This window comes from Martes martes (assembly GCF_963455335.1).
Source record: "Martes martes genome assembly, chromosome: 13".
Taxonomy (NCBI): domain Eukaryota; kingdom Metazoa; phylum Chordata; class Mammalia; order Carnivora; family Mustelidae; genus Martes; species Martes martes.
Window position 1 is genome coordinate 51,998,426 of NC_137901.1, and position 23,250 is coordinate 52,021,675.

General features: G+C 35.4%; 1 protein-coding gene across 1 annotated transcript in view; it reads left to right on the forward strand.

Annotated features, from left to right (window-relative positions):
• Positions 1 to 22,161, forward strand: part of SMCHD1 (structural maintenance of chromosomes flexible hinge domain containing 1) — a 144,587-nt gene extending 122,426 nt beyond the window's left edge. The window contains exons 45-48 of the mRNA XM_080821520.1: positions 1,386 to 1,557; positions 10,638 to 10,796; positions 12,070 to 12,184; positions 21,056 to 22,161. Of these exons, the coding sequence (XP_080677646.1) occupies positions 1,386 to 1,557; positions 10,638 to 10,796; positions 12,070 to 12,184; positions 21,056 to 21,080 (471 nt within the window). The 3' untranslated portion in view covers positions 21,081 to 22,161. The remainder of the gene's footprint in view (positions 1 to 1,385; positions 1,558 to 10,637; positions 10,797 to 12,069; positions 12,185 to 21,055) is intronic.
• The last annotated feature ends 1,089 nt before the right edge of the window (positions 22,162 to 23,250 follow it).

The window sequence follows — 23,250 nt, forward strand, 5'->3', positions numbered from 1 at the left end:
TAAGCATCTTATTGCATTTAAATTTTCTTTTTAAGATTTTTTTATTTTTATGTAATCTCTGCACCCAACATAGGGCTCAAACTTCAAACTGCAAGATCAGGAGTCCCATGCTTTACTGACTGAGCCAGCCAGGAACCCCTTTATTTAAATTTTTTAAAAAGTATCCACTTCAATGGGAAAACATTTGTAAAGTACCTTGAAATTATATTAAAATAATAAATACTAGTCATGATTTTATATTATTTTTTCATTTACTACTATTTTTCATTATTAAAAATCAAATTTAATGTTTTTATTTTTATAATTCAGAGACTAACCCCAGTATTAGATTGAATTAGGTATTTTTACATATTATTAAATTATGTTCTTCAATCATTTTTTAATGTATATGTTCTGTTTCATTGTGTGGATGTATCCTAATTTATATAACATGTTGAGACATGCAACATTCATATCTTTTATCAAAACAATGAGTGCACATTGTTCATATCTGTGATTTTCCTTCAGAATAAATTCTTAGAAGTGAATTGCTGGGTCATGCAAAATGTTAAGCTTTTTAATACTTAACTACATTTCCTTTGAGATGTGCTGTCCCAGAAAAGATTAATACAAGAAGACCTTTCTCCCTAGCTCTACCTACATTCAGTGTGGTGTGTATTAACAGTTTGAGTAGTGATAAGATCTTACTTGAATTCTACTTCTCTCATTTTACATTTTATTTTTGTCTATTTCCTAAACCTTTTTTGGAAGACCATTCTTAAAGATCATGAAATACTAAATCCAGTGTCTTTCTTTTATTCTCTGACTTCTCTGAAGCATCTAATTCTTCACTGACCCTTCGTACTTCCCATTCCATGACTTAGGCTTTACTACATAATTCTAGTCCTCCCATCTATGATGTTACTAGCTCTTTTTTCTTCCCATAGTTGAAATTATAGTATTATCCTCTAAAGATTCAGCCCTGTACTTTTCCATCTGTCTTCTTTAGGCTCGTATTCTCTTTTTGCTCTCCTTTGGTCATCTGGAAAACTTTTACCTATGTAATAGAAGGAAACTGAAAGAATGATACTGCCTGATTTTCAGAGCAGGGAGCTCTTTGGCTTATCTCTTCCTTTGTCTTACCAATTCAGCCATCAGTTTGACTGTTTCCATTTGCATTGTCACTATTCCAGTTTAGGCTGACACTTAAGAAGTAATCTAATTCATCTCGCTGCCTCTGGGTTTTTACCCCAGTTCATCTTATATTTTCACTAGCTTATTTTTGAACATACTAGCATGATCATGTCATTTCTAACCTCAGAACCCCTTAAGTGATTTCCCCTTTCTTAGAACAACTGAAATACATTTTATAGGCTCACTAATTAATATTCATTTGCTTACAATAGGTTGTTAAAATTACACACTGTCCTACACTGCTCACCAGAGATGGAGATCGCATTCGAAGTAACGGAAAGTTTGGGGGCCTTCAGAATAAAGCTCCTCCAATGGATAAACTTCGGGGAATGGTATTTGGAGCTCCAATACCAAAACAGTGCCTGGTCTTAGGGGAACAAATAGGTAGGTTGAATAACTAATTAAATAAAATTTCTCATTTGATTTCAGTCCTTTGTCTGGGGCTTGTGTATTGATACTCTAACATGAAAAATTAACCAGTAAAAATATGAATATAATGTTTTTGTCCAATACTTTGAACTCTCTTGTATCAGGTAGTTTGGGATTATATAGAAGTAGGTTTTCCTTCTTTTTCATTCTTCTTATCTTGAAATAAAGAAAATACTGTCCTTATTGAATGGGTTAGTATTTCATCACATCATCATACTTCTTTTTATATTAAAATTGGTATCTGTCTAGATTACAACTAAGAACTTTAATTTTAGAGTGCATGACATGTGACTCCCTCCCCCAATTTCCCTTCTGCAGGCCTGTCCCCTTGTTTTTAGGCAGCCAGTGTAATTGCCTCTACATCTGTGCTCTGAAGTGCAGATACCTTACAGTAGGTCCCCTACAGGCTATAACTTAGAGTCCTACTTTTATATAGTTCTAATATGCTTGGGTATCTACTTTTGTAGCAAGAAAGTAGTTTGTTGTCATTGTTAACGTTAAAAAAAATTCTTGACTACTCCAGTAAGCACCTCTTAAAAGTGGAATCATAAAGTATTTGTCCTTTTGTGACTGGCTTATTTCACTGAGCATAATGGCTCCCAGGTGCATCCATGTTGTAGCATATGTCAGAATTTCCTTTCTTTTTAGGCTGAATAATATTCTCTTGTATCTGTATACCGTGTTTTCTTAACTTTAGAATATACATATAGAAAAGTGTACACTTCATAAACACACAGCTTGGTAGATTTTCACAAAATGAGCGCTGCTCCTGTATTAAGGTATAGAACATGATCGATCCCACAGAAAGTCTCTCATGCACTCTTCCTGTCCCTGCCCAATCTCCTCTTGAAAGAATAACAACTTCCTTGACTTAAAACAGCATGTCTGTTTTCATACCTTATGTAAATGGAATCATGCAATGCATACTTTTTTGTGTATCTTTGTTCATGCAACACTCTGTATGTGATTGTTTATTTTCATGACAGGATAATATTCCATCATATCAATATACTGTAGTTTATTTGTTTTTTCTGCTGTTAAGAAACTTGGATTGTGTTCAGCTTGGAATTATTACTTGAGCCACCAGAAATATTTAAAGTTAATAGTTGGGAAAGATGCGGGAGGGTTGTTTTGTGTTCTTTTATGATATGGTCAGTTGGGTGCAGGTGTAAGAGGAGACCCAGGAGAGAGGCTCAGAAAAACAAAGTGTAGTATACTCATAGGTCTTAGAGACAGGGGGCACACTATACCACTCACAGCCACATGGAAAAAAACACAAATGTGGTGAGGAGGCAAAAAAATAAGAGCAAGGAGGGTGCTTAGGCCACAGCCTTTATTGAGGTTTCCATAGGAAAGGAAAGGCATGATGGGGCAAATGGCTTAGGATTGACTAGTTTGAATAATTTTAGTGGGCAGTGGGCTGTAGGTATGGTCTCTAGGCAAAGGATGATGATTAAGGCAAAGGAATACTGCTTTTTGGGGTGCACAAGCCAGATAGAAGTGGTTTGGCTCTGGATTGGTTAGTTTGCATGCTAGCTAATTGGCTAGCCCCATAAGGGCCAGCCTTTACCCAGCCAGAAAGTTTTAAGATGTCAAAACATCATAATACACAGAAAATTAAAATTGTGTATGACATAAAGGCTCATACTTTTGCTTATGATGTCAGTGAGTGCATGCAAAAATCTTCTCTGTAGACAGTAAGTGAACATCTAAACAAACTGTAAAAAGTAAAAAGAGAAACAATTCACTCAGGGCTAGTGAATCAACATAAAAAGCTTCAACCCATATCAGTCGAGCACTATAGTTTATGGCAGTGGTTCCCAAGCAAAAGAATTACCTGTGGAACTTTACAAATGCACAGCTGTCAACTGACAATTTGCAGTTTCCCTGGGCATCTGAATGTTAGTGTAACAGTGTGCAGCATTATCTATAGGTTTTGGGAAGAAAACATTTAATCAAAGATTTTTGTGCCCTTGTTGGGTTATCAAATATGTAAAGTTAAAAAATAATGCAAGGATTTAAAATATAACAGTTACATGTCCTTTTTGGTAGATATCTTAAAAAATATGCTGTACATGCAGACTAATGAATCAGCATTAAGAACTCATTTATTAGGGGCGCCTGGGTGGCTCAGTCAGTTGAGCATCCAACTCTTGATATCTACTCACGTCATGATCTTAGGGTCTTGAGATTGAACCCCTAAATTGGGCTCTGTACTCAGCAAGTAGTGTGCTCGGGATTCTTTCCCTCTGACTCTCCCCGGCATGTGCGCATTCTCTCTTACTCTCTCAAATAAATACATCTTTTTTTAAAAACCTCAAATACTAGGGGCACCTGGGTGGTTCAGGGGGTTAAAGCCTCTGCCTTCGGCTCAGGTCATGATCCCAGGGTCCTGGGATCGAGCCCCGCACGGGCTCTCTGCTCAGCGGGGAGCCTACTTCCTCCTCTCTCTGCCTGCTTCTCTGCCTACCTGTGATCTCTGTCAAATAAATAAGTAAAATCTTTAAAAAAAAAAAAAAGATTCTTTAAAAAAAAAAACTCAAATACTAAACAAATGATTTTAAAAATCAAATGAGATCATTCAAGATTATTGATACATATAAAATGCTTTTAATGTGAGCAATAGCAACCAGCCCTGACTGACCACTTTAAGCAAAACAGGAATGCACTGGTAGGAAACTGGAAGAAATCACTGATTGAAAGATTGGAAACAGCCAAGACAAAATCAAGGATGACTTTGTGACATTCAGCAACCTTGAGTTCCTTGCACCTAGACTTCAGTTGCACTTTTTAACATGCTCAGACTGTACAACTCCTAGGAGAGGGAAATTCCCTCCTTAATCAGTTGACCATAGTAAAGATCAGATAGAAGAGAGCTTTGAGAAACATTTCTTGTATATTGTGGGATGGTTTGCCAAGAAAAAGCAATTTTAGGCTAGACTGTCACCACAAAAATTGTCTACTAGTGTCTTCTAAGTAATCATTTATATAGTGTTTTGCATTATAGTATTTGATATGAGGTATGAGCAAATAAATCAGAGCATAAAATGAAAAAATGAGTGTACATTTTATAAAATAAGGTAATTAAAAATAAGATCTTGAATAACATGTAAATACATGAAATTTTTCACTAGAAAGCAAAGACACTTAGATTTTAAAAATCTAGTCCCAGGACGTATAAAAATTTTGTTATTTTTTGTTTATTTTTTGGGTGCTCAATATATGTCAGAAGTATAGAAAAATTAGATGGAGTAACAAGAGAAACTGTGGGAATTTAAATGACTTGCACAGTGCCACACGATCAGTAAACTAAAAAATAGGAATCTCTTATGTAAAGGCTATATGTCTGACACTCCTTTATGTTCTTTATAAGGAATCTCCTAAACAAAATATAAAGTGAAGTAAATAATTAACAAAAATGTCATGTAAACATTGACTAGAAGAAATCACCGGTAATGAATATTAATGCCAAAACTAACCTCAAGGTAAAGGCACTAAAAAAGAGCAAAGATAAATTCATTTTGATAAAGATGTATTCCACACCACAAGTACAAAACTTAATAAACTCAATGCGATAAAATACAGAACCAGAATTTTTAAACTTGCAATAATAGAGATAGAAGTATTGTATTGAGGAACCATTTTTCCATGACAGGTTATTAGTCAAAAACATAAAGAATTATCACCTATTAAGTTGCATTACCAGCACTTTCTTAGGGCTTTATAGAGTACGTACAAAAATTGGCCATAATTTCAGAGGACCAAATTGCTACTCAGCAAAATGAGACTACAAATTTTAAAAAGCAGATCTTACCCAGCGTTTTTTGTAGCATAATGTAATGAAACTCTAAAAATAGCTATTCCTTTCTTCCCAAAGTAACCACCCCAAATAGCAAACCTTTAGAAGAAAATATTTTGTCAAAAAAGAAAAAGTTTAAATGAGCATCACATATTAGATTTAGGAGACATGAAGACCTGAGATCAAATATCAAATCTATAAGCTGAACGTTTTATTAGTAAATGAGAAAGCAAACTAATCATTCAAGTCAAATGACAGGGAAAAATACATTTCAATAAACAGTGCAACCAAATGAATTAGAAAAAAGAAGAACCTTGTATTGAGTATATAATTCCTAGAGACAGTCTTTAGGCAAGAACAAATACAAGAGGAATATTGGCTCAGAAAATCCTATTCAGACTTAGAGATTTCTTAGATTTTTATATTATAACTATATTTAGCATCTCCAAATAAAATGGACTAAATTGTAGAAAATTGCAAACAAAATTGCTTTAAATAAGGCAGAAAACTTAGGTAGACCATTACCTGAGGAAGTGTTCAAAAAGTTTAAGTAAACTTTAAATTGTTGCATAATATAAATATGGAGAATATCCAGATCATCTTATAAAATAGTACAGAAAAAGAAAACTAATATTACCATTCTTCAGTTGTGTTCAGGAAGCTCTTGGCACAGTTAAATAGAAAATGAGTATTTAATATTGAAAGGAATAGTTTAATGGCCTTATCTACAATGATTTTGCCCAAGATATGTGTGTAGCTGACTTATTTCTTTCTGGTCTGGTCTTTAGTGTTCTACCTTCAGAAAGTACTTCCTTGATGACCCTATCCAAAATTAGAAGAGTTTTTTGATATAAAAATACTAAAAGAAATGAGCAAAGAAAATAATTTATACTTTTTTTAAAAAGTTTGCATGCAATTTTAAGGCACCTTGGAGAATATAGAAAGGCAAATGACAAGCTGGGAAAAATTGCAACATAAGGTAGAAATAGGTGTTATAGCCATTACTATTAAAACAACCTTAAAAATCAAGAAAAAAAAGCAAAGATTATAGAAAAATAGATGATATAAATAAGCAGTTGTCAGTAGGATAATAGTATTTGAAGGCTTAATTATGTATTGGATACTTTATTAAGCTTGTCACTGGAATGATTTCATTTACTGCTGCCCTCATTTGATAAGGATGTTGAGGCTCACAAAGGTTAGAGAACTTTCCCAAGTTTGAAACAATATATGTATTCATTTGCATGACAAAGTGAAAGAGTAGAAAGAAAACTGTTTTGTTTCTGGATTACATAATTAAGGTAATTTTCTTCTCCATTATCCTTTTCTATATGTTTTTCCAGATCTGACTCAACAGTATGTGTCACTTTTCATAATCAGAAGTGGTTCTAATTGTTTTTAATAAATCATGTTCTTTGAACCAGTAATTGGTCTTCTGGGGAACATGCTTAAGTAAACCATCCAACATATAGACAAGACTTTTTTTTTAACTCAAATGAATATTGAAAATAGCACTGTTTTTCAGGCTAAACATTAGAAATGTTAAATGCTTTAATTGAATTTAGAATCTGGGAAATGCTTATTACAATGTTGAAGATGGTTAGGACATACACATGCAAATATCTTATATGTTAAAAATTAAACCTGTGAACTTTGGGAAGTGAAAAATAAGAAAGTAAGGTGGGATACCTGGGTGGCTTAGTCGTTAAGCATCTGCCTTTGGCTCAGGTAGTGATCCCAGGGTCCTGGGATTGAGCCCCTTGTCGGGTTCCCTGCTCAGCGGGAAGCCTGCTTCTCCCTCTCCCATCCTGCTTGTGTTCCCTCTCACTGTGTCTCTCTCTGTCAAATAAATAAATAAAATCTTAAAAAAAAAAAAGCGGGGGACAGACCTAGTGATTTTTCCCCCCAATCTTCCTTTTCTATATTATTCCAAGTTTTTTTATAGAGATCTTATATAGAAATACTTCTTAACAAAAAGTATTAAAATAACTCTGGGCATTGTAGAAGCCAAGATATGAAAGAAGAAAGAGTTGTTGATAGCAACTGAGGAAAGGAAAATCCTTTTAAAATAACAAATGATTAGTTAATATATAGCTTATTACTGTGACATCATCAAACTCATTAACACTTTTATTTTGTCCATATATTCCAAATATGTATTATATGTGTGGCCAGCTTAGAGATTATTATACCATGCTTAATTCATTCGGCTTAACCTCTCAGTTATTACTATCCATTTATTTTGTTGCTGTTGTTTTAAGTAAAACCATTCTTAATGTTGTTATTTAATTGCTATAGCTTTCAGGGTAAGGATATTTTGGTTTGTTCTGTTACGGAAATAAATAAAGCATTAACAGTGAACTCCCACGGACCTATCATCTAGCTACTCTTAGTTCATTCATAATCCTCTTACCTCACAACTTGCCTCTGGCCTCCTCTCCCCAGGTCAGTTATTTTGAAATAAACCAGAGGTCCTAGAATATTTTCCCTTTTTTCTTCCTTGTCGTCATAAGTGCTTATCAGGTTTTTGCCTAATAAAATTCCAAGAATCATGTAGAACAGAAAAGTTTGGGGCGCCTAGGTGGCTCTGTGGGTTAAGCCTCTACCTTCAGCTCACGTCATGATCTCAGGGTCCTGGGATTGAGCCCCACATCGGGCTTTCTGCTCAAGAGGGAGCCTGCTTCACCCCCACCCCCACCTGCCTTTCTGCCTACTTGTGATCTCTCTCTGTCCAGTAAATAAATCTCTGTCAAATTAATAAATAAAATCTTAAAAAAAAAAAGTTGAAGAGACCTAAATATTTAATAAAGTCTGCATACCCATCTAACTGCTTGAATCTTCTAGTAGTGAAAAAGTTGCTTCTGCCTCCTAAGCAAACCTTAAATACTGCCTAATACCAGCCCTTCAGATTCCTTTCAATTCCTTTATATTATTTTTAGTAGCTTTGCTTACATCATCATTTGTCAGTATACAAATATGTATCATACAGATATTAATACATTGTATTTTGAGCTTTCTTCCCTTTCTATGAATTAATTTTTTTAAGTATTTTTCTGTTTTCACAGTAAAGCTTCATGTTTTTTCCCCAGGTAACTGAAATTTTCAGGCAACATATAAATGAAATCCAAAATTGTTTACAAACAAAATTAATTGTGAATTTTGAATTTTTCTTTTTGGGAAAATTCTATTCAATGAGTTAGGAAAGACTTTTATAGACACCACGGAAAATAGAAGTTACATTTCATGTACAAAAAATTGGGGGTTAATAGGGCATATTAAGTTAAGCTGCGAAAGGGTGCCTGGCTGGCTCAGTGGGTAGATGCAAGTTTTGATTTCAGAGCCTTGAGTTTGAGCCCCACTTTGGGCATAGAAAGTACTTTAAAAAAAAAAACAAAAAAACTGCTACTGTCTATCTTATGTATAAAATATGAACCTACTCTTAGTGCTGCATTTAATGGGAAATATTTAACATTCCATCTTTCTGCTTATAAATAACAGGACCACTGTCTATTAAAGTGCTTGAATATACTAATTTCTTGAGTATTTAAAGGTGGAAGAACCTTGTAACTAACTTATTAAGAAACAGGATATCAGCCTTATCACTATAGAGAATGAACTGATGGTTACCAGAGGGGAAGGGAATTGGCAGATGGATTAAATAGTGATGGGAATTAAGGAATGCACTTGGGATGAGCACTGGTGTTGTCTGTAAGGGTTGAATTACTATATTGTACACCCAGAACTAGTATTACACTGTATGTTAACTGGAATTTAAATAAAAACTTTTTTAAAAAATAGGCTATCTAGCCCTAATTGCCTAATGTTTTGTGTATTATCTTCTGAAGAAGGACAGCATCACTGTTACACAGGTCTGGACATAATTTCTTAACTCATTCACACACAAAATAAGTATTGTTTTGCAGTGGTTTACTATGTAAAGAATGCACTTCACTATGTAAAGAATAAACTAAAGTAAGAAAACAATACATTACTATGGAATTAGAAGTACCACATCAGACAAGAAAACTAACATTTTTTTTCTACCTTTAAAAGTTCTCAAAGAGTCATAAAGAATTAAGGATCATAAGGACCTTGTCATTGCTCAGTTACATGTAGAATTTGTATTTAAATATATGAATATATTCATGAGCGTACACAGATGTATGTGAGTGTGTATTTATTTGCTCACTCATCAGAATGCTAGTTCTCTTATTGACCCTTAAAAACTATAGATTTCATCTTATATTTCATGTTATATCTAATATACTCAAACTTTTAAATAATTTCTTCCACAGTTTTATATGTAAGCTAGTGTATATGTTAAATATTTGGTGTTTGTATGTCCTTTCCCATGCATATTGATCATCTTTGTGTGTGACCAGAGTGTCAAAGAGCCAAATAGTAAAATTTGAGGCTTTGTGAGCCAGGAGGCAAAATTGAGCGTATTATGAGGGTATTTATACGTTTAGAATGTAACCATTTAAAACTGTATAAAGCATTCTTGTCCATTGACTAATTTGCTGACCCCTGAATTAGAGTACAGCCACTGCATTTAATATTTAGTGTCTAATCAAACAGGCAAAAAATAGCCTCAGACCTGAATCCCGTAATACATTTTTAGACGTTGTAATTTATAGAAAGTTAAGCTTTTTGAAAATTAAGTATTTTATTTTTGAAAGCTTTGTTTAAGGTAATGGTCATATCTGCTGGAAGTAGTGATTTTTGAGAAATACTATATTTAAAATTTTTTTTAAGTCATCTCTGTGCCCAGTATGGGGCTCAAACTCATGGCCCTGAGATCAAGAGTCACGTGCTCCACCAACTGAACTAAACCAGATGCCTCTAGCAGTGCTGTATTTAATGTATTTGCCACCCCCCTCAACTTGACTGTATGGAATTACATTGAATGATGAATATCAAACAGAATGTAAACATTGACTGAGAGAGTGATCCAATTCACAGGGCACTTTTACATAGAAAGCTCTTTCCTGACACAGAAGTGTATTAAAGTCAAGCAGTTGAAAAAAATTAAAATTTAGAAAGCACTGATTTTGTGCTGGGATCTAAGCAGCATTTTTATTTTGTCTGTTTACCCTGAGCAAAGTCTTGTGGCTTTTAAAGTAGTTCCCACATATTACTATAACATAATACCCAGTGTTGCTAATTCTTCTTTCCTTAAACACTGACTTGATAGAATATCAGTCATTTTAATCAGACATCTTTGGTTTCTTTGCAGATCTTCTTCAACAGTATCGTACTGCTGTGAACAAATTGAACAGTGCGATAGAGGACCTTAACCGTCAGTTAGAGTACCTTCACACTCCTGATATGAAGAAGAAAAAACAAGAACTTGATGAACAAGAGAAAAATCTGAAACTAATTGAACAGAAACTAGGTTTGTGCTTGCTTTTTGTTACTTCTGTTTTCTCTTCATGAAGACAAATATTTATGATTAGAGTTGAACTCCAAGAAGAAAGAATGTGAATGATCCATGACTTAAGTTGACACTCTTGTCCTCCAAACCATCTTTTTCTTTTTTTAAGTCTTTTTTTTTAAAGAGTTTATTTATTTGACAGAGATCACAAGTTGGCAGAGAGGCAGGCAGAGACAGAGAGAGAGGAGGAAGCAGGCTCCCCACCAAGCAGAGAGCCTGATGCGGGACCTGATCCCAGGACCCTGAGATCATGACCTGAGCTGAAGACAGAGGCTTAACCCACTGAGCCACCCAGGCACACCTCCAAGCCATCTGATAAGTGGTTTTAGGCTTTTCTATTGGCAGGAATAGTAGGAAGCATTCTCAGTATTATTAATTTGTTTTCTGTAAATTAAGGTAGATTTGCTTTTCTTATAATAATCTCATTCTTTTATTTATTTTTTTCTGAGTCACCATACAGTACATCATTAGTTTTTGATGTAGTGTTCCATAATTCATTGTTTGCATATAACATCCAGTGCTCCATGCAATCTGTGCACTCCTTAATACCCACCATCAGGCTAACTCATCACCCCACCCCACCCCAAAACCCTTCATTTGTTTCTGGGAGTCCATAGTCTCTCATGGTTTGTCCCCTACTCCGATTTCTCCCCCTTCATTTTTCCCTTCTCCTAACGTCCTCCATGCTATTACTTATGTTCCACAAATAAGTGAAACTGTATGATAATTGACTTTCTCTGTTTAACTTATTTCACTTAGCATCCAAGAACTTCTCAAACTCAACACCCAAAAACCAGATAAGTCAAAAAATGGGCAGAAGACATAAGTAGACACTTCTTCAAAGAAGACATAAAAATGGCTAACAGACACATGAAAAAGTGTTCATTAGTAGCCATCAGGGAAATTCAAATCAAAACCACATTGAGATACCAACTTACACCAGAGATAGAATGGCAAAAATTGACAAGGCAAGAAACAAATGTTGGAGAAGTTGTGGAGAAGGAGGAACCCTCTTACACTGTTGGTGGCAATGCAAATTGGTACAGCCACTTTGGAAAACAGTGTGGAGGTTCCTCAAAAAATTAAAAATAGAACTACCCTATGACCCAGCAATTGTACTACTAGGTATTTACCCCAAAGATACAGATGTAGTGAAAAGAAGGTCCAGGTGCACCCCAATGATCATAATCTCAGTCTTTTAAAAGTTCATTTTTTACATTTTCTGTCTTTACAGGTATGACTCCCACACGTAAGTGTAATGACTCATTGCGCCATCCAACAAAGGTTGAAATGACAGATTGTCCAATTCCTCCTAAAAGAATGAGAAGAGAAGCTTCCAGACAAAATAGGTGAGTTTATTGTAACCTGAGAGTTATCATAGCTCTTGAGTCATCATACTTAAAAAACAGCATGCAGGTGCCTGGATGGTTTGGTCAGTTGAGCATCTGACTCTTGATTTCTGCCTGGATTGTGATACCAGGTTCGTGGGATTGAACCCCAGGTCAGGCTCCACACTGAATGTGGAGCTTATTTGGGTTTCTCTCTCCTTCTCCCTCTGCTCCTCCCCTTTCACATTCATTCTCTCTTTCTCTCTCTTTGTCTCTCTAAAAAAATAATGATAAAATAAACTTCTTAAAAAAATAAAAATAAAAGCCAGCATGAATTTATTTCTGATTTCCCCTTGAGCCAGAATTAGGGGTTTTGTTTTGTTTTATTTTGTTTGAAAAACCAAGTAATGAATAATGAAAATAAAACATAATTATTATATTCTTCTAGGCTATACCAGTTTTCTAAATGATTTTTGCTAATTATTTGGAAATGTTTATCATTTATGTTTTGTTTAAAATCAGTGTTAAGATTTAAATTGCTTTTCTGTTGTTTGGCTTACCTTGCAAATACACCACATTCTGCTTCATAAGATCAGCAGCTTGCTAAGTTAGAATATACAAAACCATTTGTATGTTATTTATTTTAAAATCGCATATAATAGTTGGTTTGGAAAATCAGATACCATTTACATAGCACACCAAAATCCCAGCAAAGTTATCTGTAGCCTAACTCAATTTTAAGAAAACTGTCTTTTGGTGTTGCCTGGGTGGCTCAGTTGGTTAAGTGTCTGCCTTTAGCTCAGGTAATGATCCCGGAGTCACAGGATTCCTGGGATCAAGCCTCCCATCAGGCTTTCCACTCAGCGGGGAGTCTGCTCCTCCCTCTGACCACCCCTCCCTCATGCTCTGTCTCTCTCTCAATAAATAAAATCTTTAAAAAACAAAACAAAACACAAAAATTGTCTTTTTTAGATTAGATGTTAGTAAGGCCACCCTATAGGAGGATACCATGGTACTGGGGTTTCTTGTACATTATTTCCAAAGGTTTAAATATGGACTCTGCTGGAAAAAGTGTCTCATATTGACCTTTGAGGAGTTTCTTTGAGACTGTGGTATTTGAATTGGTATCCCATGCCCTATCCATCTACATATTCTGCATTTATTCAATAATTACTTGAATGCTTATTTTGTGTTATGTATTGCTGGGTGAGTAAAAGTGGCATGGTTCTTGCCTCCTCATGGAGCTCTACAACACTGTGCAGAAGGATAATTCCAAAAAGTAAATATTTTCCTGTGTAAAATAATGTTAAGTTCTATGAAAGAAAAAAAGGATGAAATGATATAAAATGATGGGGAAACTATATTGGTTGTCAGGAAAGATGCATTTTAGCAGAGAACTGAAGGGTGAAAAGCTACCAGTCACATAGGGATTGGTTTCAGTCAGAGGGAAAAAAATAAATATGGAAGTTCTGAGAAAGAAGCGAGTACGGCATGTTTGAGGAACTGAAAAGATGCTTGTGTGGCTTAGACATGGGAAGGGGGAGAAGCAAGAGTGTTTGGAGAGGTAGGCAGAAGCCATTATCTGCAATCCCAAAAGAGAAATCTGTGTTGCAAAAAATTGTGAGATAAAATTCTTTATGTCACTGATATCTCTTGAATACTGTATATCGTATACAAGTAGGGGGGGAAGTATCTTGGACTAGCTGCCTTTAAAGTAAATTAAGGAGGAGAGCTACTGAAATGGTAATGAGATTATAAGAATGTAGTAGTTATCAATATGAGAGAGGTGTTTCCCACATGGGTATATGAATGATGTGTGTTTATTATGGGTACACAATACATAGAAACTATTAAGCTGACCACTGAAAGTATGTTGGGGCAGTGTAGCATCAGAAGGAATCTTTGGAATGGATTTAAACACCTATAATTTTTATAAATCATGAGTTCAGAATGATGCAGAAGAATCCTCACTGATGATCATTGGCAATTGCTTACGCACCAACTCATTATTATAAAAATTGATATAGCCATATAGTAAATACATTTTTTTTTAAGATGTATTTCTTTCAGAGGAAGTGGGTCGGGTTTAGGGGTGGGCAGAAGGAAAGAAACTGTCTTAAATAGACTCTGTGCTGAGCAGGAAGCCTCATGCAGGGCTCAGTCTCAACTCCCCGAGATCATGCCTGACCTGAAACCAAGAGTCAAGACATGTAACTGACCGCACCACCCAGGCACCCCCTTTCTGTCTTTTTTTCTTTTTTAAGGTGTGTTCTTACTTAAATGAACTGTTTTTCAGGATAACCAAATAATTGAAGAAAGTTCTTTTTTGTGTGCATGTGTGGAAGCATAAGGGTAGTATTTAGTGATTCATGAGTTGCATGTAACATCCAGTGCTCATTACATCAAGTGCCCTCCTTAATGGCCGTCATCCAGTTACCCCATCCCCCACACACCTCCCCTCCAGCAACCCTCAGTTTGTTCCCTGTAGTTTTGTTTTGTTTTTAAGATTTTACTTATTTACAAGAGTGAGCGCAGAGGGAGAGGAAGAAGCAGACTCCTTGCCGAGCAAGGAGCCTGATGCGGGACTTGATCCCAGAACCCTGGTATCATGACCTGAACCAAAGGCAGTCGCTTAACTGACTGAGCCACCCAGGCACCCCGTTCCCTGTGGTTAAGAGTCTCGTATGGTTTGCCTCACTCTTGTTGTTTTTGTCTTACTTTTCCTTGAAGACTCTTTCTTTCTTTCTTTCTTTTTTTAAGATTTTGTTTGTCAGAAAGTGTACAAGCAGGGGGAGTGGCAGGCAGAGGGACAAGCAGGCTCCCTGCTGAGCAAGTAGCCTTCCAGGACCCTGGGATAATGACCTGAGCTGAAGGCAGACACTTAACTGACTAAGCCACCCAGGTATCCCAAGAAAGTTCTTTACAGAAGTTCTTCTTTGAAAAATTCTTTATAGGGGTGTCTGGGTGGCTCAGTCCATTAGGTGTCTGCCTTCAGCTCAGGTCATGATACCAGGGTCCTGGAATTGAACCCCACATTGGGCTCCCTGCTCAGTAGGGAGCCTGCTTCTCCCTCTCCCTCTGCTTGCTGCTCCCGCTACTTATCCTCACTCTCTGCCAAATAAATAAATCTTAAAAAAAAAAAAAAAGTTCTTTATATAAAGAATGAAGTGTAAGTGGCATGATAAATTTGCAACATGATTTTGCCACCCCTACTGCAATAGTAGATCTCGGCAATAATAATTGATATTTTAAATGATAAGATAGAAAGTTGATGGGGAAACTTAATAATGTAAAGATCAGATTGATATACCTGAATCCACTGATTGATCTTAGCAATACTAAAAGCAGGACATTTGCTATTATGTGATTGAATAGGAAGTAACCGGAATCCAATGAGGCTTCTAGGAAGTAGTAAGCACTCCAGAAAACTTTTTTCCTTTGGATGGTATGTAAATGGTAACCTCCTCGATGCTTGGGAAGGAGGTTAATTCATTGCAAAGAATAGATACTATAAGGCATAAGAGGTTAAATCTCTCACAAATTGAGAATAGTTTGATTTAACTCTAAGTGTACAGGAAATAAGGGAAAGTTTATAGGGGAAGGTTAAATGATACCACCAGGAAGTATCAGCCAAACCCAGAATGTCAAGAATGGAACATAGCACATGACAAATGACTGATTTTCTAATGGCACCAATTCTGGTGCCATAAAAGGATAGGAAGAAGGATGAACTGTTTGACATATAATAAAAGTGATTGAAAAGTATAAGAAACAAATGCAATGTGAAGTCCTTTTCTGGATTCACATTTGAATCTTTCAGATGACAACTCTGAAAAAAATTGGAGAAATTTTAGTATCACCTGGATATTAGATATATTAAGGAATTATTTTGTGTATAACAATGTAATATTATTTACATTAAATATATCGTTAGAAATGTGTACTGAGGTATTGGTGAAATAACATGATGTCTGGGGTATACCCTGAAGTACTGCCAGAGAGATAAAAAAAGTGTGACAGGATACCAAAACAAGATTGGGAAAAATATTAAATTATTGCAGCTTGAAATAGGAGTTCATTATATTGTTCCCTTTATTTTCATGTAGGTTTACTATAATTGTTTTGCAGTTTCTTTATTTACTTAAGTTTATTACTTAAGTAATCTCTACACCTAACATGGGGTTTGAACTCATGACCCCAAGATAAAGAGTCACATGCTCTTCTGACTGAGCCAGCCAGGTGCCCCTACTATAATTTTTAAAGAAGTGGTTTTTGTTTGTTTTTGTTTTGTTTTGTTTTTTAAATATTTTTTTAAAGATTTTTTATTTATTTGACACAGAGAGAGAGAGAGAGAGAGAGAGATCACAAGTAGGCAGAGAGGCAGGCAGGGGGGTGGAAAGCAGGCTCCCTGCTGAGCAGAAAGCCTGGTGCGGGGCTAGATCCCAGGACCCTGGGATCATGACCTGAGCTGAAGGCAGAGGCTTTAACCCACTGAGCCATCCAGGCGCCCTAAAGAAGTGTTAATTTATTTATTATGGTGAGCATATTTCCAGTTTTCTAAGAGACCAGGGAGGAAATTCCTGCCAAACAGTTCTAGACTAATATACATATTCTTGAAGCTGTATTGTAGCCTCAGCACTGAATTAGCCCCAAACTTTGCCATTACTACAGTACAACTACACATGTCACTGATTTGAATTTTGTTAATTAACATTTTATAACAATTCAGAGGTAGTATGAGCTAGAGTTGATTTTTTAGTTTATCATTATGTTGTTAGTAGTGGTAGTATCTCTTCACTGAAATCATACATGTAAATAAATCAAATGGTATATAAGATTTAGTGTTGCATTGTAATGTAAGCCACATCCGTAATTTAAAGTTTCCTGGGAGCTGTATTAAAAAGAAACAGAAGAGAAAAAAAAAAGAAGAAGAAACTGTGAGACTTAACAATTTTTTTAACCCAGTATACAAAATATTATTGCCACATATAAATAGTGTAAAACATTTCTTGAGATGCTTTAAATTCTTTTTTCATATAAAATCTTAGAACTTTAGAAGACAGCAGATCTCTAAGAACTAGTTACATGGCAAGTGCTCTAGAGATACACATGGCTAATGGTTAACACAATTGGAGAGCACAGTGATAAAAAGAGAGCTTATGATGATGAAATCTTAGATCCTATGCATCCTCACCCATCTTATTCCCCAGAAGCAACCTTTGCTTTAACTATTTAGTTTCAGTTATTCTGTTGTTGCCTATCTGTTTTTCACATACTCTGTCCATCTTATCAGCTTTAAGACAGTACGGCTCACCCACCCCCTTGTGTGGACGTCCATATTGCCTGGCCCACCTAATGACTTCTGGACTGAATTGTTTCGAAATGTTTTAGAACTTTCCCTCTATTGTGATATTATTTAGGTATAGTCTATCCTGCAACCATAAGCAAGTCCTCCATGCTTTTTACAAAGGTAGAAAGCCGTAAACCACACATATATTATTTTGGCTATGTAAATATTTAGTACTAAGCAGAGTTGTGTGGTAGGATTACATTGGCATCCCTGTAAGATTCTAGGCCAACAGTTAGTGTTCCAAATGTCAGGATCAAATAAGTCTTTTACACTGTATCAGTTTTTTAAAACATGTTAAATTTTAACCCAGTCACTATTTAGAATGTTTCTTGAATATTGTTAATTTTTCTGCACTTTTTAATTTCCTTTTTTTTTCCTTTCACTGTTTACCTTTTTTTTTTTTTTTAAAGAATTTATTTGAAAGAGAGCAAACATGAGTGGGAGGAGGGGTAGAGGGGGAAAGAGAGGGCAAGAGAGAATCTCTCAAGCCGAGTCTGCACTGAGTGCAGAGCCTACACGGGGCTCAATCTCACAACCCTGAGATCATTACCCGAGCCAAATCAAGAGTTGACGCTCAACAGACTGAACTACCGAGGCACCCTGTTTCACTGCTTACCTTAATCACATACTCTTCCTACTACTACAGTGAATAGTAACTATACATAGGTCTCATGGATCTTCTTTGGCTACTCTTGGGTTGAATCTACTGTTTCTTGGATTCCTTGTGTTTCTCTCCTATAATAGAAAAAGTGTGTACAAAGAAACATGGAGCCCTTGTGTATCTGACAAAGCCTTCATTCTGCCTTAACATTTTTTTAAGGATTTTGCTTATTTATTAAAGCATATGAGAGGAAAGGGGGAGATAGAGAAAGGGAGAGAATCCTAAGCAGACTCTACACTGTGTGTGCAGCCCAACTCAGGGCTCAGTCTCACAACCCTGAGGTCATGACCTGAGCCAAAACCAAGAGTCGGACTTTTAACTGACTGAGCCACCTTGGTGCCCCCTGTCTTCACATTTGATTGACGTTTTCTTGGGATAATGGGATAGAATAGTCTAGAGTATACACCAAAGGAGGAAGGACTGGGAGATAGTCTAGAGACAATGGGAGATAGTCTGCTTGATGGAACCTGGAGAGGGTGTAGACTCAGGAGAGGGGATGGGAGGAAAATGGAAAAGGAAAGGAAACCACATCCTAGGAATATGCCAAATTTTCAACCCAAAATTCTGAAAGTTTTATTTCCTTGTTCCCAAGTATTAAAGATGCCACCACAAAGTTAGATAAAACTGGTAGTTAATTAAATGTTGGCATATTGGCTTCAGGTTAGTTGATAGCACCCTCAAGGCTTATCTCATGCTGGTACCTAGGGAGCTAGCAGACTGATAGTTGGCTCTCCAGCCATGTACTTGTAAAGCAGAACCTGCTGGCCCATGGACCCTGCTCTGCTTTGTTCTACCTAAAATTTCCACTCAGAGGGACTTGATGGAAAAATAGTTCTGGTTTTTGTAGAAGAAGAAGAAATGCAGGCCAGAACCATAATTATTTTTCTTAAGTGTAATTGTACAGATAAGAATCATCATGCATATGAGGGGAGTCAACAAGGTATGAGAGAAAGTCCAAGATAAATAGTAAAACCATCCCTGGAAGATGATTCAGTGGAACTTTTAAAAAATTTAAATTCCTAATTAGATTTTCAGGGGGAGTTATATTCACAAAATTCAATTTATTATTAGGAGAAAGATATAGCCAGGATAAGATAACAGATTACAAATACTGTTGCAGAAATAAAAATTTCAAAAGACTAAAGTCAAACTTCCCAGAAAAATAGAAAAAATATGTGAAGACAAAGAAGGAAACATAGAGAATCAATTCTGTTACAAATCCTGGAAAGTTAAAAAAAAAAAACAGAAGCAAAAATGTGTGGAAGAGAATTAAATGAAAGGGCCCACTGAAAGCCCAGCACAATGACTGACAAATGATGTACCAAAATATATTTCATAGTAAAATTTTAGAATATTGAATGAAGAAAAGGGGAGGAGCATAAATGTTTCCAGAGAGCAAAATACAACCATATTTCCTACACAGATTTGACACACAGAAAATAAACACAAAAAGTTAGCCATTTTTGTTTAGCTCTGTTTTGGCAGTGTTAGAAGTTATAGGTTGGGGGCACCTGGGTGCCTCAGTTGATTAAGCAATCAGCTCTTGGTTTCTGCTCAAGTCATAATCTTATGGATCATGTGATCAAACCCAGCGTTGGGCTCCACACTCATTGAGAAGTCGGCTTGAGGATTCTCTCCCTCTGCCCTTCTATCCACTTGTGCATGCTCTCTCTTTTTCATAAATAGTGTTAAAAAGAGAAGTTTTAGATTGAAAATTTGGTATATTCTATCCCGTGGTTTTCTCCCCCTTTGCATCCTGTTTTTCTTTGGGAGATTTAAAATCAGTTTAAATTTCCATTTAAAAATTTTTCTTTTTAAGATTTATTTTTTTATTTTGGAGAGAGTGAAAGGGAGGGCCAAGGGAGAAAATCTCAAGCAGATTTTCTGCTCAGCTGGAGGTGGGGCTTGATCTCACAACCCTGGATCATAACCTGAGCAGAAACCAAGAGTTGGTAGCTTAACAGACTGAACTACGCAAGTGCTGCTAAAATTTAAATTACAGCGTTTGGTTTTTTTTTAAGATTTTATTTATTTATTTGAGATAGAGAGTGAGAACACACAAGTAGGGGATGGAGGGAGAAGAAGGCTCCTCATTGAGCTCATTGAGTAGGGATCCCAATGCAGGACATGATCCCAGGACCCTGGGATCATAACCTGAGCCAAAGGCAGACGCTTAACTGATTGAACAACCTAGGTGCCCCATAAATTACTTTTTAATTAGTAATTTCCTCATTCTTAATCTCTGCCAGTTCTCTGTAGATCTTGAACTAATAATTCTTGTGCAATCTCAAAAACTTTAGAGCATTTGAAACAAAAATATCTTGGGGTGCCTTGTTGGTAGCTCAGTTGGTTAAACATCCAACTCTTGATTTCAGCTCAGGTCATGAGCTCATGTTCACTGTGTTCATCTCTATATGAATGGAATTATGGTTTTTTAATGTTTTTCCTTTTGCTTTCCTTATTTTGTGACTTTTCTGAAATAAGCATTATAATTCTTGTTTATTTTTAAAATAGTAATTTCATTTAAGGAAAGGGGAAAAGAAAAGTGAAAATGAATATACCATTCATTTTCATTCATTTCACTCATATATTCAATGAATATACCCTTCAAAAGAAAAATGAAAATGAATATAACATTCCAAAGAACTGTCGTCCAAATTGTTTCATCTTTAGTCTGTATGTTAAGTATCACTTTTATTTTGAGGACTTGTGTGTGTGTGACATACATGTGACAAGTAATTCTATATAAGAATTTAATATGTTTATACCAAGAATTATAATTAATGAAAATAGTTCCATTTGGTATTTAACCATCTAGATCTGCTGAGGGAGTTTAGGAAAACTGTGGTACATAAAATTTTTTCTTTTCCACATTGACCAGGATTATAACCAAATCAGATGTATGAACAGTTACAGAGAAGAGGGGGCCATTGGTCTCATGAAGAATGCCCTGCCTTCTGCAGCTCTGTTTCAGAAGACCAAGAGGGTGACTTACCAGATTGAATATTTCTGGGGATGATACAACTATCTGGGCATGCATTTCCATGTCAGTCCAGATGGGACTGGAAACAGCAATTCAATTTTATGAATCTCACTGGACAGTATGGATTTACTGGAATTATTCCAGTCATCATGCCCTTTGGTTGTCATTATCTTACAAATGTGTCAGAGGAAAATTTGCAAATATGGCAGTGACTGTAAAACTGGCACATGGCATTTATTAATCCTGAAGAAAAGCATATGTACTATTTTTCAGTATAATTATCATGGATATGGTAGAACTATTTCTTGAAAACAAGCCTTTTTATTACTTCTGTGTGAATTTATTTAACAAAACTGTTTTGTCTGTTGTGTCTAAGGAAAGTTCTAGAGGTTAGGTATTTAATTGTAAATATATGAGGAAACTCTTAATGAAGAATTCAGAATAAAAATAGAAAAAGCACAGGTATCTGGGAATTCATATGTTAAGATACATGAGAAAATGTTAAATTGAGGAGTGAACTTGTGACAGCAGTAGCATTTTAAATTTCTAAAGACTTATCCTGTATATATATGTAAAAAATGCAGCAGCACCAATTTTTATAAGTATTGTTTGACTTTATTAATACTAGATGATATAGTCTCAGCCTTAATTCTACATTTTCATTATTTTGTAATTTTTTATTACTATTTTTAAAGGGTTAAAGAAGTCGTACACTCCCACGTTAATGTAATAATAGTCTGCTAGGAAGTTGCTGCAAAAACGTTCAAATTGTGTATTAATTCAGGCTAATGTATGTAAATGTCTTTGTGTAAGTCCAGGACTATTGGTTTGTGAAGTTATTTTGTAAGGAAATGCTTTTGGTACAGTTTTGTGTCCCAGGAAATGTGTGTGTTTTTTAATCCTTTCTGAAGATAACAGTGAGGTTAATAAAGAGGATTGTTTCTTCCCTATTAAATAGTGTTTTCCTTTTTTAACATTGAAACCTTTATAAAAGTTACCTTGGTAAAAACTATTACAGTACTGATTTATCTTTATAATTGGAAGTCATTTAACTGTTGAAGAAGGAAATGAATTGGCAATAATTTAGCTAAAGGAAAGACTGGATTCCTTTTAAATGACTCTAGTTCTTAATAGTTAAATGTTAGTGCTAAAAGAGTTCCATCTTCTAAATTGTTTATACTTTTGACTATATGAATTAGTTATTTACAATCACTGTGAAATGGGTGAGATGGTTATATTTTTAGTACGTAATTTTCGAATAATACTTGTTAGTAGAAAGTTTGCATTTGTGTCTTTTTTATACTGTCAAAATATCTTCAGTTATATCAGCTAAATATTTTCATGGGATCATCTCTTCTTCATGACTGTAATTTGTAAAATTATACATTTTTATTTAAGATTTTTTTTTTTGCATGTCTGTTGAACATCTAGTATGTCTTTTGACTTCAAGAAGAGGTTGCTACTTTTCATTATCACATACAGGTTAAATTTAGGAATAGACTGGTAGCAACATTAAAATTCATTGTTGGACATTTGGCCTTAAAATATTAATTATCTTAAATATAAGGTGAAGTTTCTCCAAATCTGGCTTTGTGCAAACAATTATTTCATTTACAGATTCATCAGTAACCTTTGTGTGGCAATATCTTACTGTCTAAAATTAATTCCCTTTTGGAGAGTGATCAGATTGCTGTTAAAGAATCACCTGTCCCAGTGACAAACAATTCATAGTATAGACAGACATTCTTAAATATATTTTATGTTAGGAAGCCTAAATTCAAGATAAAATAATGTCTGATAATATAAAATGGATTCCCAATACTCTGATTCTTTAGACTGTGCTCCAATAAATGTAGAATAGAAAATATTAATTATATCTCCATAGAGTACTGTATTTTAAATCTTTGCTAATAGCATTTGCGTACATCTACTTTTCTCACCTGTGTTTCTCCCCCACGGCTACTTTTTTTTTTTAATTAAGATTTTATTCATTTATTTGCCAGAGAGGGAAAGAGAGATCATGGGCACAAGTGGGGAGCAGCAGGCAGAGGGAAAAGCAGGCTCCCTGTTGAGCAAGGAGCCCAATGCAAAAC